General features: G+C 33.9%; 1 protein-coding gene across 2 annotated transcripts in view; it reads left to right on the top strand.

Annotated features, from left to right (window-relative positions):
* Window positions 1-18,977, top strand: part of LOC145303802 (sodium/potassium-transporting ATPase subunit alpha-like) — a 66,889-nt gene that overhangs the window by 35,432 nt on the left and 12,480 nt on the right. The window contains exons 8-25 of one of the 2 annotated variants that reach the window (XM_080145423.1): window positions 1,575-1,763; window positions 2,122-2,244; window positions 2,932-2,993; window positions 6,243-6,303; window positions 8,630-8,761; window positions 9,437-9,522; window positions 10,866-10,945; window positions 11,139-11,264; window positions 11,398-11,557; window positions 11,893-12,016; window positions 13,547-13,661; window positions 13,834-13,904; window positions 14,419-14,504; window positions 14,829-14,985; window positions 15,817-15,870; window positions 16,423-16,489; window positions 18,189-18,301; window positions 18,619-18,721. In XM_080145423.1, coding sequence (XP_080001549.1) covers window positions 1,575-1,763; window positions 2,122-2,244; window positions 2,932-2,993; window positions 6,243-6,303; window positions 8,630-8,761; window positions 9,437-9,522; window positions 10,866-10,945; window positions 11,139-11,264; window positions 11,398-11,557; window positions 11,893-12,016; window positions 13,547-13,661; window positions 13,834-13,904; window positions 14,419-14,504; window positions 14,829-14,985; window positions 15,817-15,870; window positions 16,423-16,489; window positions 18,189-18,301; window positions 18,619-18,721 — 1,909 coding nt within the window. Of the gene's footprint in view, window positions 1-1,574; window positions 1,764-2,121; window positions 2,245-2,931; window positions 2,994-4,917; window positions 4,979-6,242; window positions 6,304-8,629; window positions 8,762-9,436; window positions 9,523-10,865; window positions 10,946-11,138; window positions 11,265-11,397; window positions 11,558-11,892; window positions 12,017-13,546; window positions 13,662-13,833; window positions 13,905-14,418; window positions 14,505-14,828; window positions 14,986-15,816; window positions 15,871-16,422; window positions 16,490-18,188; window positions 18,302-18,618; window positions 18,722-18,977 lie in introns of both variants that reach the window. The other variant, XM_080145422.1, reaches the window with a different exon arrangement.

Raw genomic sequence — 18,977 nt, 5'->3', positions numbered from 1 at the left:
AAGCCTCCTTAAATGTTTGAAATTTTTGCCATTTCTAAGGCTCAGGTTTCTTTCAACTTTCTTCTCAATTAGGGTGGGTCGATTTTCGACATTTTTATCCTAGGCCATTAACCACTATTTTTACGTTCTTTTGAGAATTGGCCAACTTTTAGAGGCTTTTTTTAGTAATTTCTAAGGCTAGGAAGGAGATAGTTTGAAACGGACAAATGTTCCTGATTCTACTCCTCGAGGCCTTTTCAGGGGGCACCATGAAGTCATAGTTCTGATTAAATAAATATTTGACTTCCATTTAAAAACAGTTATACAATTGTATGTGTGGTAGCCAATGTTTTTTTTTAGACTTGAGATTCATTTAATTCATCCAGAGGTGTATTATGCTTATAAAAATCATCTGCAAGATCCCGCTATGGTTCAGATAAAATGTCCAAAATCGACCCATCCTAACTTACATAGTCCCTTAAATCTATAATAGCGACAGCTCTTCCATCATCAGTCTTGGAGCTATATTGAAAGAGATGGGGTTTAGTCAGGGATCTAAATGGATGAGACATTGGCCGATAAATTTATTTTCCTAATGATGATGCACAAAATTACCCCTTTAGTAGATTAAAATTAGTGGTTAAAATGTTTGTCACTCAACTTAATGAATGAATCAATCAATATTTGCTATAAGTCCCCAAAGTTGTTAAGCTAACGAATAAGAAAACGATATTACAAAACTTCATCATTAGGGCTAATATAACTCTAGGCTAGCCTAGGAAATTTTATATGATTAGGCCTATTATAACAAATGACAGAATGATGTATAAATGTATAAGTATTATAACAAATGTAAGTACTTTTAACGGACAGACTAGCGAACATACCTCACTTATTAAAAAGCTGCTCAGCTAAAGACAAGATATATCCATTACATTTCAAACAAACTTCAACTTTACTGCAGTCCATTAATCATTAAGATTCTCAAACATTGGTGCTTTACCACAATGTTCTAATCGAGCACTGAATCCCCTCCTCATTTTGAAAAATTATAGAAAACCCTGCAGGACCAGCCCTTACCCTGCGGGGCTACCAAGTGCCTAATGGAACCTAAATGAACCATACTTGACCTAAGCAATAAACAAACAAAAAATCAAAAACTTCGCCCCCTTATTTTCAATTTATTCAATTCAAGATAAAGGAGGGGGAGGGTCAGTGATCTACAAAATACTTTTTGGGAAAGTGCCTAAACATTGACCAAATGCAATCTGTTTGATGTAGAGTTTCAAGAAAAAAGGTGTTTTTTCCATAAACTTCTGAAGACTTTTTTTTTGATAAAAATATCGGCTGCATTGCAAAAAGTCTGACCGACCGCCTAGCCTAAAATAAAAAGTATCTTCACTTAAAGACATCTAAGTCTTTTTTGATGGTGGAAAAATGAGGGGTTTCAAGGGTTTAAGGGTGGTAATCTAATGTATTATTAAATATTTTGAGGGGGATAAAATGAAGGAATTTATAGTTTGAGGGGGTTATACACCCCTCCCCCCCCCCCATATACGTCTATATCATTACCTCTTTAAATATTTTGTTTCCAGGTCTTGCCTCTGGTCTTGAAACAGGTGACACCCCCATCGCCAAGGAGATTCACCATTTCATCAACTTGATCACTGGTGTCGCCGTCTTCCTTGGAGTCACATTCTTCGTCATTGCCTTTATTCTTGGCTATCATTGGTTGGATGCTGTCATCTTCTTGATTGGTATCATTGTAGCTAATGTGCCTGAAGGTTTGTTTATCATTTCATCAATCTATCTAGGTAGATTTTTTTTATCTATACATTTATCTGTATATCAATATAACTATATATCTATCTTACATATATTTATTTACCTGTTTATCTACCTCTATGATTATGCATATCTTCTATATCTTCTTGTTTTCCTATCTATCTTTTTTCCATCCCTCTTTTTTTTGTCTTTCTTTATCTTCTATCTATGTAAATTTATAAAGGTCTGTTGGCCACTGAGACTGTCTGTCTGACTATGATAGCTAAGAGATCATACCTTTTTTTTTTATCTATCTGTCTATCATCCTATATCTATCTATCAATCAGTCTATCTACCTAAATCTATAAATCTCTAAAGGTCTGTTGGCAACTGTGACTGTGTGTCTGACCCTGACCGCCAAGCGGATGGCCTCCAAGAACTGCCTGGTCAAGAATCTGGAGGCTGTGGAAACCTTGGGATCTACCTCCACCATTTGCTCAGGAAAATATTCAATATTATTGGAGAAAAGGGGGGGTTAACTCCCACCACCTTCAATTCTATATTTTGTGGTTTACCTCATATTGCAGTTGCGTTAGAAGGGTGATTGTCAGGTAGTTTGGATGTCAATAATCAAGTGTTTAATACCCAGTCATCCCTTAATCCCAGGCTCCTTTGATGAGAGTGTCATTCATTACGGTGACTTAATCTGGGACACCTGCCATACTCAAAATCGGCGAGGGTGAGGTAATAACGAGGAGCTCTCATGAGACAGCGTGTCAGTGTGTCAAGTCATACTTGAACGTGGAGTTTAAGCTGGCCCTGGTGGCTATACAAAAGTGTCTCAACATACTCCAAGAGCCTTAGGTCCAAACTCTAAGAAACTATAGCTATATAATTAATAATAAAATTATTGCATTTGAATCGCTAAAACACTTTAAAAACAAGTTTAATGATTATTTTTGGTTAGGTTAACTAAAGGTTTGAAGATTGGGGAGGGGTTATAATGGTACATGCTGATTTTCAACCTTTTTAATTAAACAAGGATGAATACGTTCAAAAGTAAATGTTTTACGAATCATGACTATATGAATAAAAGCATGTAATAATAGCTTCAATAATAAATCAATTAAAAAAGTAAAAGCTGCCGTTTTTGAGATCTTAATATTGATGTTTTGAGCCGTGTTTTAGACAAGACAGGAACCTTGACCCAGAACAGGATGACTGTGGCTCACATGTGGTTCGACAACCAGGAGAGATTCTATTTAATGCTCTATTCATCTTTCCCTCTAAGAACGTCCAATTTTTTTTTGGGGTGGGGGTTATACCTTCACCCTTCCAAAAACATATTGAAAAGGATTTTTTGCCAGTTTTTAACCCTTTAAGTTGTTTGGACATTGATTGAGTTTGATTTTTCTCCCCCCCCCCCAAAAAAAAAGCTTGGACGTCCTTGTTTCCATTAATAGAAAAAAAACTGTATTCAAGCCAGTAAACATTAAATTGATGTCTATAAATAACTTTTTTATTTAATTCTTAAACAATGACATTTATTGAACCATCTGTCTATTTTTTTTATTTATTCGCCGTATCTTATAATGCTTAGTTAAAAAAATGATTAAAAGATTGATAAATAATATGTATAATTAATATTACATTTCTTTACTTTTTAGTTTTTCCCTAATCTTTTTTTCTCTTCTTTTATTTTTAACATTTCATTTAACATATTTTTTTGTTTTAGAATAACCAAAAATATTATTTTATTGTTCGTAGTTGGAAAATAATATATTTTGTTTTTCTATTTAACTAAGCCACACGTATATTTTGAGAAGCTATTTATAGTGCCTATAAAAAATGACGTCATACTGGCCTATCATTGGTCAATTAAAATGTATACTGGTCTGTTATCGATAATTTAGTCTGTGTATTGGCCTATCGTTGGTCATTTGTATTGTCATTTTTTATAGGTACTATAAAGAGCTTCATATTTTTGACGGTTTGTATGTATAAGGTAATAATATAGAGATATGGCTATGGGTGTGAAATTGAACTTCCCCAATATTAATGAATAAATTTGGTTCTTGAAAGAATCAAGAGATCTACTGCAGTTGACGGTAAAATATTCCTGGTAACGAATATTTCCAAAAATAGCCAAGATCAAATGATGCACAGAGAAATTCTTCACTGAAGAAAAAACGCATAAAATATGCCTTTTTCGCGAATTTCTCTGCACTGCGAGATATTTATGCATTAATGATTTATTTCTATTCCAGATTATTTGTAGGCCTCCTTATGCCGCTTAAAACGGTGTGCGGTTATGATCTTTACGTTCAACCGTTTGGCAGCTAGCAGCCTTTAAATTTCATAGATTTTTGGAAATATTTGTTACCAGGAATATTTTACCGTGAACTGCAGTTGATCCGAATCAAGATATAAGTTTGCCCCCCCCCCCCTAAAAAAAGGAACAAAAAAGAACTAATTTTTAATGTTTGGGGGAAGATTCATTTTTCATCCATGGTCCTTTCCTCCCTAGCTAAAGTCACAAAGGTTTAAAAACCTCAATTCTTTCTTATTATAAATTTTATTTAAAAGATAACTGATTTTACCTAGCATAAAACATTCAGATACATCTTAATAACATTAATGACATACTTGAAGAGTTTAGGTTCTGAAAACCTGACGTGTGACTTTTGCTTATAAGATAATAAACGCAGGGGACTACCTATAACCCCCTCCCCTTCAAAGATTTTTTTCTCTTGACCTTGCGGGGAACTTTATCATTCAATATTACTTAAACCTTAACCTAAAAAAACTTTTAATTACTAGTACTCTAGTTCGTTTTAAAAGAAGGGGGTTGGTTATTGGGTTCTCCTGGTAGCAACTCTTTAAGTAAGGCAAGCTGTTTCTCAATGCAATAAAGACACTTAACATGTTCCCAGAATAACAAATTGGAATGGTGTCAAAAGCCTTGATAACTTTAAGAAAATTTTGAATTCCAAAAATTGAGTTTTATTTCCAATTAAAGCAAGATGTTTAAATTTTAGTATCTCCAAAAGACATATATAAAAGGGTTTTTCTAAATGCTTTAGGGGTATTTTATGATATAATGTTATAATGCCTTGATTGCATTTAGAGACAGCTTACAGGGTAAAGTATAAAAAATCTTGTTTTGCCTGACAGATAGCTGAGGCTGATACTTCAGAGGATCAATCTGGCAAGAGTTTTAACAAGACATCCAGTGGTGAGTAGACATCTAGCTATCTTTTTATCCATCTATTTGAATCTTTTTTGGCATACTGTGTAATGGTGAGTAGATATTTAAAAATAATTTCTGGTGTGTCTGTTCTCTTAAGACATCAAGTAAGATATCTAGCTATCCTTTTGAATATATTTTTGACATTCTTTGGTTAGATACCTAGGTATCTTTTTATTTATACAATTGTGAGAAGATATCTAGCTATCCATATTTCTATCTTACTGACATCCGGTGGTGAGTAGATATCTAGCTATCTTTCATTCTATCCATTCAAGTTTAAATTATGACATCTAGTGGTAAGAATGATTCTAGATATCTTTTCTATATCTAACTTACTAACTTCCAGTGGTGAAAATATATTTAGGTATCTTCATATATCTAGGTATTTTACTCTATTACCAAGACATCCAGTCATTTTTTAATAAATCTGTTTAAAAAAGACATCTGATAAAAAAATCTAGATATCTTTTTATTCAAAGACATCTAGATATATGTAAGGTGAGTAGTTGATTTTGTTTTTATTTTCTATCTAATCATGTTTCTTTATTATAAGATTTATATTGTATCCATAAATATTATTGTTTTGATTTTAAATATTTCAGTTTTATATTCCATTGTTCTATCCACTCTCATTTTGGTATTGAATATTTAAAAGTATTTTTAATTCTTTGATTCATTTGTCTTAATAATTGCTAGCTGAAGTTAATTAAAGGCTAAATATTTTTACTAATACATTTTAGTCTATAGATAATGTTATATTAACTTTCTTGCTCCGCTCTCATCATTCATTGTTCTTGTTCAAAATTTCAAATTTTATTTTGTCCTCCACTCTTATTATTGAATTCCTTCTTGGGCTCTGCCGCCATGCTCTAGATATCAATAGGCAACATAATATCATCTTTTGATAACTTTATGAAAATCAGGTGGATGTCTAAGCCTATACTCCCAATATGCAGGGATATTAAGGGATAAGACAATGGAGATAAAATTTTATACATCCCCAATGAAGAAAAACAATATATAGATTAAAATTATTGGTTGAAAAGATCAGAATTTGCTAACGAATCAGATAACGTGGTTATAAACCATTTGGTACCATTGTATTCCAGTAACTCCTAACTATTATGAAAATCCATTTTGGGCGGGTTTAAATTGGTGAAAATTGTGTCGCTTTGCACCGCTGCCGAGCCCAGATTCCTTCTTATTAATGAAAAATTAAAAAAAATAAGAATCTTGACTTCTGGTGCAGATAGCCGAGGCTGATACAACAGAGGAACAAACTGGAAAGGGTTTTTCAAAAAATTCCGTAGGTACGAATATTGAACAGTCGCACGTGCACAATTCTGATAGAGGGGTGTGTTCGGTACTTTGCCTTAAAAGGCCTATTAAAGGAAGCCTGCAAGAAATACCACGCTTTAACTGCTGAAAGACTGCCACAAGTAGACCAAATACCCCTAATTTGAAGCCTTAAGCTTCTATCACAAAAAAGTTCTCGGCATTTTAAAATGACATTTTATGTACAATGAAAATTTTGAAAGAATTGCAATGCTCATGTTAAAAACTTTGAAATTAAACTACGTAGCCTAGAAACAAAATTATAAGCTTATTTTTGTCATAAATTTATGTTTCCAGTAACTAATATTATTTTTCAATAAAAATACCCATTTTTATATTCAAAATCATTAAAAAAATTAAGTTTAACTTGCATTGTACCGAGTGTACTGTAGCCAATCAGAAGGCTGAATCAACTTAACAACCAATCAAAGCTGAGATTGTATTAGTTTCCCCCTTTGTTTCCGCTATGATTTTCGTTTTAAAATGCAATTTAAAACGAATTTTTTTCATAGATTTTGACTATGAAATGTGGTGTTTTTATTGTAAAAATGTAATCAGTTACTGGCAATCTAAGAGACTGATAAAGATAAGGTTATAAATTTGTGTCTAGGCTACGTAATTTAATATTGTTTTTTCTTTTATGAGCATTGGTAATCTTTCAAAAATTTCATTGTACATAAAATGCTATTTTGAAATGCCTAGAACTTTTTTGTTATTGAAGCTGAAGGCTTTAAATTTGGGGTATTGGGTCTACTTGTGGCAGTCTTTCAGCAGTTAAAGCGTGGCATTTCTTGCAGGCGTCCTTTAATCTCTAAACCCCCCAGCCCTCATTTATTTTATTTAAAAGTGAAGGGTTGGAAGGGGTTTCTTTGGTAGCCTAGACCCTTTAAGGCAAACCTCCCAAAACCACTCTCATCCACACGCCCTTAAATAATAATGTCATGCAAAATGTCATGCTAATAATTCACTGTTTTGGCACTAAAATAAAAAATATGCAAAAAATACTTGTTTCTGCACTAACATCTATTATTTTCTTTAACTAACATTTGATGTTAGAATAGTTAGTAATCATTTTTTGGTCTGTTATGTCCTGTACAATAAAATTTAGTTATTAAACAGGGCTAGTTTATTTTCCCAAGAAAAATTATGTTGAATCCATTTTTTTCTTGTAAAAAAATATTGATTTAAAAGAAGTATTTTATGGTTGAAAATATCTAGGCAAAAGAATTTTTCTTTGGAAGAAATATCTTATGTGATTCAATTAGAAATTATAGTAATTGGTTTTTGGCTGTAGGTCGTTATGTTCTATACAGTAACTTTTAGGTTATTAAACAGAGCAAGTAATACTTAGACATTGCTTTTCTAATAATAAAGCTTTTGTTTAGCACATAAAGCAAAATTTGTGTTATACTTTTATGCTAAAAACGCTTGGATAGTTGAAGCTTTATATAGGTTTTTAAAAATATATATTTCTTTGATATTTTGTTTCCATACAATATCTATCTACTTTCTTCCATTTATTATGTTTAATGTTTATCTGTCCAAATGTCTGTTTATTTATGAAAGACTAGCAGATACTCCCCTTAGGGTCACTTAGGATGGGGGGGGGGGGGGGGGAAGCGGTGGGAGAGGGTCATATCACCAATTTTCGATTATAGATTGATAAGAAAAAATTATATATATATTTATTTTTGAGGGTGGGACGTTATTTTTTCTAAACGCGATTTCACTTGGGAGGATGGTGGTATCCTCCCCTAAAATAGTTCTAAAGCATTTATATATCACTCATCTATCTATCTATTGTGTTGTAAGACCCTGGAAAGAGTAGCTATGCTGTGCAACCGGGCTGATTTCTCTCATCTATCTATGTATTAGGTTAAAAGACCCTAGAAAGAGTAGCTATGCTGTGCAACCGGGCTGATTTCTCTCATCTATCTATCTATTAGGTTGGAAGAACCTGGAAAGAGTAGCTATGCTGTGTAACCGGGCTGAATTCACTCATCTATCTATGTATTAGATTGGAAGAACCTGGAAAGAGTAGCTATGCTGTGCAACCGGGCTGAATTCACTCATCTATCTATCTATTAGGTTGGAAGACCCTGGAAAGAGTAGCTATGCTGTGTAACCGGACTGAATTATCTCATCTATCTATCTATTAGGTTGGAAGACCCTGGAAAGAGTAGCTATGCTGTGTAACCGGGCTGAATTCATTCATCTATCTATCTATTAGGTTGGAAGACCCTGGAAAGAGTAGCTATGCTGTGCAACCGGGCTGAATTCACTCATCTATCTATCTATTAGGTTGGAAGAACCTGGAAAGAGTAGCTATGCTGTGCAACCGGGCTGAATTCAAGGGAGGTCAGGACAACGTGCCTATCCTAAAGAAGGAGGCTAATGGCGACGCCTCTGAAACTGCTCTGTTGAAATGTACAGGTAAACATACTTAAGTAGAGAACCTTGAGCCCAAAAATCAAAGTTTATGCAAAAATAATTTATTTGCTAATACGCGCCAAATACAACAAACCTCCTAAAGGACAAACGTCATAATGCAACATCTCTTAAGTAAAACCTCCTAATTTTTTTTTTCACTTGATAGCACATTTATTAAGTTCGAGGTTAGGGTTGATTTTTTTTAGCAAGGTCCTATCGGTTTCAAAACCATTCCATTGGGTTCCCAGGACAAACTTTGGACAAAATGTCGGACAGATTTTTAAATTTCACCCTGTGGATAAAGTTATTCAAGAAAGAAATTTTGGTTTTTAATTTCATCCCTTTGTGTTTTATCGCCATATTATTATTGGATTTGATTTCTAAATTGTTTTATTGTTAGAGGATTTTGTTCTCAAATTTTGGATGATTTTTTATTACATAATTTTTGAAAAATTTTAGGACGTTATATTTAAGAGATGTCGCATTAGAACGTTTGTCCCTTTAGGAGGTTTGTCGCATTATGTCGCTAAAAAAAGTACTGAGCCAAAAACATATCATAAATTTGAACTGGATTATCAAAATATTTGTAAAACTAAAGAAACACTCATATATACTGTACAAAATCTGACCCTGAATTAAACACCCAACCAAACATCTTATATAATTGTGCTTGTTAAGAATTGTCCCATGGTAATGTGATGGACTACAGAAGAAAGAATAAGAAAGTTTGTGAGGTTCCCTTCAATTCTACAAACAAGTTTCAGGTAAATTTAGTTCAAGGGCATCCAAGTTTAAAATTATTTTTGGAGGGGTTAAAGGACGCCTGCAAGAAATAACACGCTTTAACTGCTGAAAGACTGCCACAAGAAGACTCAATACCCCAAATTTAAAGCCTTCAGCTTCAATAACAAAAAAGTTCTAGGCATTTCAAAATAGCATTTTATGTACAATGGAATTTTTGAAAGATTTCCAATGCTAATAAAAGAAAAAAACAATATTAAATTACGTCGCCTAGACACAAAATTATAACATTATTTTTGTCAGAAACTTAGATTGCCTGTAACTGATTACATTTTTACAATAAAAACACCACATTTCATAGTCAAAATCTATGAAAAAAATTCAATTTAAATTGCATTTTTAAACGAAAATCATAGCGGAAACAAAGGGGTAAACCAATACAAGCTTAGCTGTGATTGGTTGTTAAGCTGATTCAGCCTTCTGATTGGCTACAGTACATTCGGTACAACGCAAGTAAAACTTAATTTTTTTTAATGATTTTGACTATAAAATGAGTACTTTTTTTGTAAAAATATAATAGTTACTGGAAACCTAAATTTATGACAAAAATAAGCTTATAATTTTGTTTCTAGGCCACGTAGTTCAATTTCAAAGTTTTCAACATGAGCATTGCAATTCTTTCAAAATTTCCATTGTACATAAAATGTCATTTTAAAATGCCTAGAACTTTTTTGTTATAGAAGCTGAAGGCTTCAAATTTGGGGTATTTGGTCTACTTGTGGCAGTCTTTCAGCAGTTAAAGCGTGGTATTTCTTGCAGGCTTCCTTTAAAAATTCTTGGTGGAAGGCACTTAATCCTTTTTTGGTGGAGGAAAGGGAGAGATGGCGTGAGATGAATTTTTACCCTTTGAAAAATGTTTACCTCAGAGGTTTAACATACATAATCCCTAAATTGATTTATTTTGTGTGTGGTAAGGGGGGGGGGGGGGCGGGGGTTATTTTTGAATTTTCCTGGAAGCAAATTGCAATGAAATTGTAGATAATTTCATTTAAAAACTTTGATTTACAGAAAATGTTAATACCCACAAAAATGATACATTTCTTCATAACCTTTTCAAAATAACATATAAATAGGTGTGAAGCACGTGTGTTATTAGAGATTAATGTCCAGTTCACAAACAACTTTTAGAGGTCGACTGATTTATTCTGTAGGTCAACCTAAACAAGTACAACTAACGAATGCCTTTGTAAAATCGGTCAACCTAAAGCTTCTTTGGGTCAACCTAAAATTTCCAGAGGTCGACCTATGTCTTTTGTGAACTAGGCTTAAATGATGATAAAATAGCCCAATATATTTGAAACTTTAGGTGTCAATTCACGAGACAGATGATAATGACCCAAGATATCTTTTGGTTATGAAGGGAGCCCCTGAAAGAATTCTGGACAGGTAAAAACTTTCTATCTAGGTATATATCCATCCATCAATCTATCTATCTTTCCATCTAGCCATCTATCTATCTATCGATCTTGCTAGCTTTAAATCAAATGGTGTTTTTATTTTATCTATTCATTTTTATCTATCGAATGATTCTCCTAATCATCTATCAATCTATCAAATATACATCTATTCATCTATTCAGATGTGCAACAATTCACATTGATGGTAAAGACCTAGAGCTGACAAAAGAATGGAAGGACAGGTTTACATCTGCCTACATGGAGCTAGGAGGCCTGGGAGAACGTGTACTTGGGTTCTGTGATTTCAGGTTATTTTTAATATGCTTCGTTTTGTATATGAATTCTTTGATTCTTTGCTATACATAACTTCTGTTGGAAGTTTTTTTTCATATGCCTAACCTCCTATGTGGATGTTATTATCAATATTTATTTATTGATTAGACTTGACAAAGAGAAGTTCCCTGACGGATTTCCTTTCGATGCTGATGAGATCAACTTCCCCATCAATGGCCTCAGATTTGCCGGGCTCATGTCCATGATTGATCCTCCCAGAGCAGCTGTACCTGATGCTGTCTCCAAGTGCAGAGCAGCTGGTGTCAAGGTGAGAACAGCTGTTCCTTAAAAGCGCGCGAAATATTGATGAATTATTGATTGATATATTGATGAATCTACTGATGATTGTATTGATGAATCTATTGATGAATATACTGATGAATCTATTGAAGAATCTTTTGTTGAAACTATTGATGAATCTATTGATGAATCTATTGATAATTCTATTGATGAATCTATTGACGAATCAATTGATGAATCAATGAATAGATCTATTGATGATTGTATTGATGAATCTATTGATGAATCTTCTGTTAAATCCATTGAGGAATCTCTCAATGAATTGATGAACCTATCAATGACTTCATTAATGTATCTTTTTAGGTTATTATGGTTACTGGTGATCATCCTATCACTGCCAAAGCTATTGCCAAATCTGTTGGAATTATTTCTGAAGGAATGGAGACTGTTGATGATATTGCTGCTAGACTTGGCTGCAATGTTAAAGGTATTTACACAATCCTACATTAGCCTAAAACATGAGAGCCACCAACAATTTTTGATATTTTAAATTTAAAAAATTAAAAATCAGTATCATAAATATTTTTTGGGAGGTTTCAGGAGGAATGAGAAACTGTCCCAATTTTGTATAACTTTAGCGGAACAAGTTCCAATTCTTTCATATTTTTCTTTCCCGAAAAAGGGATGGGGAGAAGAAAATCTCTTCAAAAGAGATGGGGAAAACCCCCTTTTCTCCCATCTCTTTTTTCTTCCCCCCTTCCCTTTTTTTTCTTTCCCCTTCTCTTTTTCGGGAAAGAAAAATATGACGTAATTGGAACTTGTTCCGCTAAAGTTATATAAAATTGGGACAGTTTCTCATTCCTCAGGTTTCAGGGATAAGGGATGGGAAACCTGACCGAAAATTAGGTCTCAGCCTCCTTTTAAAAGTGATGGGGCAACTTTTCTTTTTTGCCTATAAAATCAACTCATTTCCTCCAGTTCCTCATTGGCTGTAGGCCAATATCCAATAGCCTGAAACTTGCTTTTAGCATTAACCAATTAATTAATAACAAACACGTCCCCCAGTTCATTATTGGCTAAATTAATTCAACCAAACATAAATTTCTGCTATTAGAAAGACAACAATGGAAACTTTCTGCTATTAGAATGACAACAATATATATGACGTTCAATCACATCAACTTATTATTAAATTTACACATTAATAAATGTCCATATAGCAAAACATAAATTGAGAGATCGTTTTTTGAAGACTGAGTAGGATTCAACATTTTATACTTTAGAACAATGTGAAAAACTCATGTCTTTAGACAATTTAAAAGTTACATTTCATGTGGAATTGATAACCCATTTAAATGATCACAAATACAAAACTAGTTCAATATGTAAATAAAAGTGTACCGTGTTTTGTTAAAAAAAAAATTTCATTTATTTTGGTAAAAATTATTGCACACTTAATTGAACTTTTATGTTAATATTTAACGTAAAATAATTTTTTTTTAAAATTCTTAATTTATATGTTTGCTATGGAACAATTAGTTGATAGAATGCTACCCATGTACTTATTCAATTCTACTTAATTTATTTATTAAAGCTGGGGAGCTAAAGCGGTGTTTATTTCTATATACAAATTTTGGGGTGAAGTAGATCCCCCCTTAAAATGTTTGAAAATAAATCAGATTTAACCATCTCAAAAAAAACTTTTTTTTAAATGGGGGGGGGGGGTTGGCGAAGTAATAACGGGATTCTACTTAAAGCCACTAACATATTGGTTCTTTGAAAAGTTTTTATTGTATTTTATGATAGGTGAAATCAACTACCTGAATTCTATTCTATACTTTTTTTCTTTGCATTCATATAAAAGCTATTTCATCATTGTTCATAGTTTTCAAATCTAACTACTGCATCATCCCGAAACTAGTTTTTTAGGCCTAGTTGGAAAATAGGCCTGGAATAATATTTTCTTACGTTTCCCATCCCTTATCCCTGGGAGGTTTGAAATGATAAATTTGTGTAGATGTAAACCCTCGGGACGCTCACGCTGCTGTGGTGCATGGTGGTGAACTAAAGGACATGGACAGCAAAGCTCTGGACGATATCCTGCTCTACCACAGAGAGATTGTATTTGCCAGGTATTTGCTAGATTTTTGATTGTGAAGCCATTCAGTCCTTCTGTACCTTTGCTTTTGTGTTTAGAATAAAATAATTTACTATTTAACTTTTTAAGACCTATGCAAGGCATTTGATAGATACTTTGCATCAAATTGAATATAAAAGACTAAATAAGAAAATAATTTTGTTTAGAACATCACCCCAACAGAAGCTGATTATTGTGGAAGGTTGCCAGAGAATGGGAGCTATTGTAGCTGTCACAGGTAATATTTAGAACAGGTTGCCATATAGTGGGTGCTTTTATAGCCATTACAGGTAATTCTTAGAAAAAGTTGCCAGATATTGGGAAATACATAGAACTTCCCAGAAAATTTAAGGAAATATGGCCGTTACAATTAATATTTAGAACAGGTTGCCAGAAATTAAAGCAAATATGGCCGTTACAAGTAATATTTAGAACAGGTTAACATTTAGCCAAAGAATGGAATTCAGTGTGGCATTTCTATGTAATATTTGGAATAGGTTGCTAAAAAATGTTATCAGGAGGTTGTTGTTTATACCCAACCCCTTGGTTGGCCACTCTGTACAAAATATAAATAAACTAACCCAACCTACTTAAAGTAAAAGATAAACATAAAAAACTAACCACCCCTCCCCCCCCCCCCTACTCATATTAGTTTAGAGGGTGGGGATTTGTGCTCGACTAGGCATTTTGAATGAAACTGCCCACCTATGCAATAGATTAGAAAAATGCTTTAGAAAAATTTGCAACTTAAGGTGATGGTGTCAATGACTCTCCTGCCCTGAAGAAAGCTGATATTGGTGTTGCTATGGGTATTGCTGGGTCTGATGTATCTAAACAGGTAGCTAATTTGATTCGTCGTTGAGACAGTAATGGGTTCGAATCTCGGCCCAAACCGAGTCATAACTAAAGATATTAAAATTTTACCTACTTCTGCTATTTCAAGTGTGCGACATCAATAGAAATATAATGCCTTAGCTCAAAACGGGTACAACTTATTGAATTGATTAGACAAAATTGATGCAATCAATGGGTTGGTTGACTCAAATAGTTTGAATGTCTGGTTATACGTTATTACCAACTGAACACCAGATAGATAGAATATTTACAGCATATTTTGTCCACCTTTCCAACACAAAACTACCCGAGCTAAACCTGTTAATAGGCAGCTGACATGATCCTGCTTGACGACAACTTTGCCTCCATCGTCACTGGTGTCGAGGAGGGGAGACTTATCTTCGACAACTTGAAGAAGTCCATCGCGTACACCCTGACCTCCAACATCCCGGAGATCACCCCCTTCCTTCTCTTTATCTGCGCAGGTAATAATAGATTTTAGTTATTTATCATCTACCCAAAGAATATTTTTTAATACAAAAATATTGCTTAGCTTAACCCACAGAAATCAATCAGAAATGACTTATTTTCTTCAATGGCTTGGGAAGTTTTGATCATTAAAAAATATTTGAATTAAACAGTTATTTAATAATATTTTTTCTTAATTAAATCTTCTTTATCAAATGAAGAAAAAATTATATTAATGATTTATTTTATCCCTGATTTATTTCCGCTAGGGGTAAGTGGCATGTAAACTTTAGGAACTTTCATTAAATTTTGATTGGTTGGTTCATTAACTAGCAAAGTCCAAACGCTTCAACCATTAATTTTAAGCTATACAGGGGATAATTTTATTCTTATCATTAATGATGTATGTAAATATATCGATCCGCGACCGTGGCTCAACACGTAGCGCATCCACTCGTCGTCGGGAAGGTTATAGGTTCGAATCTCGGTCCGACACCGCGTCATAACTAAAGACGTTATAAATGGTCCCCACTGCTACTATGTCAGATGCGCGACGTAAATAATTAGAGTGGGGGGAATGCCTTGGCCCAAAACAGGCGCAACTCGTTACCATGCACAGTTGAGACTTCTCAGACAAAGGTCGTGCATCTCAGAGAGTTGGTTGCCTGATGGGTGAATGGACGCTTTACACTGCAACCATAAGCGGAGTATGTTTTAAGGTGCATGGAGAAGAGGTCTAGTACCCGAAGCGTCACCTAGCCCCCTAGAGTCTTATCTTATCTTATATCAATTTATCGCCAATTGTCTTATCCCTTAGGATCCCTGATTTAATGATATCAATATTTTAGATATTCCTCTGCCGTTGGGAACTGTAACTATTCTATGTATTGATTTGGGAACAGGCAAAACAGTTTTTCATAATATAAAGTTATAAATGTCTTACACATTTAATTAATAGTTAGAAAAGGGATAATGCTTTGGCTCTTAAACAGGCGCAACTCATTACCATGCACAGTTTGGATTTACAGACAAAGGCTGTGTAATTAAAGAGTTTGTTGAATTTAATTAAACTAATTTCCTATAAATGGCGTTAGATAATCGAATCCCATGATACAATCTACATGCCCCTAGAGGCTCTAAGTCGTATCCGAAATAATTTAATATATTTTCACTATACAATAAAAGCCAGAAAGGTTCCCAAAGTCTTATAAAAACGTTTTCTTATTAATTGGCTTAGCAACCGTGGAGACTTTTTATTAAATTTTGATTGGTTAGTTCATGTAGTTGAGTTTTCAAACGTACCAACTACTAATTGTAATCTTTAGAAGGGGAAGTTATTGTGAATCATCATTGGGGATGCACATCAATTTATCGGTAATTGTCTTATCCCTTTAGATCCATGAATTTCACATTGATAGATAATACGATAAAAAATACTGTTTTGCCCCTAACAGACATGATTCCCGCCATCTCTATGGCTTACGAAGAAGCCGAGTCTGATATTATGAAGCGTATGCCGAGGAATGATGTTAGATTAATTGTGCTTGGTAAATTGTAGTGTGGTGGGGTTAATTGATTAAAGAGATGCTTCGCTCTTAAGTAATAAACACAGTGGGCTCAAGCTATGTACAAGTTTATTCAACACACACAGTGGGCTCAAACTATGTACAAGTTTATTCAACTAACACAGTGGGCTCAAACTATGTACAAGTTTATTCAACTAACACAGTGGGCTCAAACTATGTACAAGTTTATTCAACTAACACAGTGGGCTCAAACTATGTACAGTTTATTCAACAAAAGTCTACACAATACTAGGGAACATTATAATATACATCTTTAGGATAGTTCAATATGAATATAGCCTCTTCCCCCAACTTTGGGTATGGGGCTGGTGGTAACAGTCATACCCAACACGATAATTTACAAGTTAGGCTGGGTTAAGCAGAGTAAATATGGTAGATTCGTATCATTTTGTATTTTTAAAAGAAAGAATAGGAAACATTTTACACAACAAGAAAATAACTAAACTTAGCAGATTTTACCTATTGTCAACAAGGAATTAAGGCCTTGACTTTTAATTAATAAATTACATATTTCTTGTGGAGGGTACTCTGTTTTTTACACTTGTCCCCATATTTAATAATTTAATAATATTTGAGTTTTATAATATTGTTTTCTTATTCGTTGTCAATACAACTTTGGAGACTTTCTTATTCATTGACAAAGCAACTTTGGGGACTTTAGTTAATTTTTATTGTGGATGAATTGAGTATTGTGTTTAAACGTCTCAACCACTAATTTCAATCTACAGAAGGGGTAATTTGGTGTATTATCTAACCTTAACACAACGTAAATAAAAAATCATAAACACTATTTAAATAAGTTCACATTGCATGCGAAATGAGAGAAACTGCAAAACATTCGATTTTAAAGCAGACTAACAAGGGTTTGACTTGCATTATGAAGGATTACACCAATATTTCCAGCGGCGTAACAAATTCAGCGGCATTAATTGCGCTAGTCTTCAAAGACTTTAGAATAAGCCAAAATAAGAAAAGTTGCACTAGTTCCAGTACCCAAAGTCCAAGACAGCTAAGAAAATGAATTTTAGATCCATTGTTCCATCCCTAAATCCCTGAATATTTCCCAAAGAAAAATTGACAGTTTGCAAATACTTGAATAGCCTGCTAAAATGCATTTCAATTTTTGTTCAAAACAAAAAGTATGATTCTATTATTCTGTCATTTTGTGAACATGCATCATTTTATAGAAAAATAATCTATGCAACACGCAATTGTGTTTCACAAAGTATTATTATCCCTATATTTCTATGATGTGTTCTATAAAAAATGTTTCCTCCCCCCACCCTCTCAAAAGTCCAAGCTTCCTTGAAAATTGTTAGAAGTTTATCTATTATAGGCAGCATTGATACACCCCCCTCTACCATTACTTTGAACAAAATTGAATATGGTATTTGGGGGGGGGGGGGGGGGGGTAGCTTTTTTGTTTGTTTATTACTTTAGGTCAGTTAAGTTAGGTAATATTAGGTGGCCCCTCCACAGGGGTTAGGCATAGGATAAAAATAAATCCCACCCTTATTTACAATTCATTTTAAAAATAAGAAAGGGGGAGGGGGGTTATTAGTGCTCAACCTGCAACTTGTGGAAAATCCCTTTTCAAATAAATCATAAAATCCAACATCCTTACCGATCACCAGAAACCCGTTCACCGACAAGTTGGTGAATGAGAGGCTGATTTCTGTGGCCTATGGCATGATTGGGATGATACAGGCGTGCGCAGGATTCTTCACTTATTTTGTTATTCTTGCAGGTGCGTAATTAATCGATCTTTCAGTTTGTCTATCTGTCTGTCTTTCTGTCTGTCATTCTATCTGTTTGTCTTTGTGTCTGTCTTCCTGACTGACTTTCTGCCTGTCCTTCTGTCTGTCTGTCTGTCTATCTATCTATCTGTATGTCTGTTTGTCAGTCTGTCCTGTTTATCAGTCTGTCTAACAGTCTGTCTCATATCATGTCTAATAGTTTGTCTAACACTGTCTACAGTATGTCTTAAAGTCTGTCTAACAGTCTGTCTGTCTTTGTCAGCCTATCTATCTGTCTATTTATCTAACAATCTATCTATCTATTTAGAAAATGGATTTCTGCCTCAAGATTTGTTTGGTTTGCGTCGGGCCTGGGATGCGAAGGCTATTAATGACCTTACAGACTCCTATGGTCAAGAATGGACCTACAGGTAGTGTCAATAAATTAATTAAAGGCTGTAATATAAACGTATTGCGATGGCGGAATCCAGCGGACGCGTACAGCGAAAATAAGTGCAAATTATAGAAATGCTTCACTCTTAAATCACCTGATATTTAAAAAAGTTAGGATGGGTTAAGCAGGATACAGGGCAGATTTATCCTAGGAATCCTAGGTTACATTTTATACAAATTAATTATACAATTATAACAAGGAATATAACAGTAGGAGGAAGCGTGGCTAACCCA

The sequence above is a fragment of the Acartia tonsa genome, chromosome 13, assembly GCF_053477335.1.
Source record: "Acartia tonsa isolate MP-2025a chromosome 13, ASM5347733v1, whole genome shotgun sequence".
Taxonomy (NCBI): Eukaryota; Metazoa; Arthropoda; class Copepoda; order Calanoida; family Acartiidae; genus Acartia; species Acartia tonsa.
This window is presented reverse-complemented; position numbering and strand designations above follow the sequence as displayed.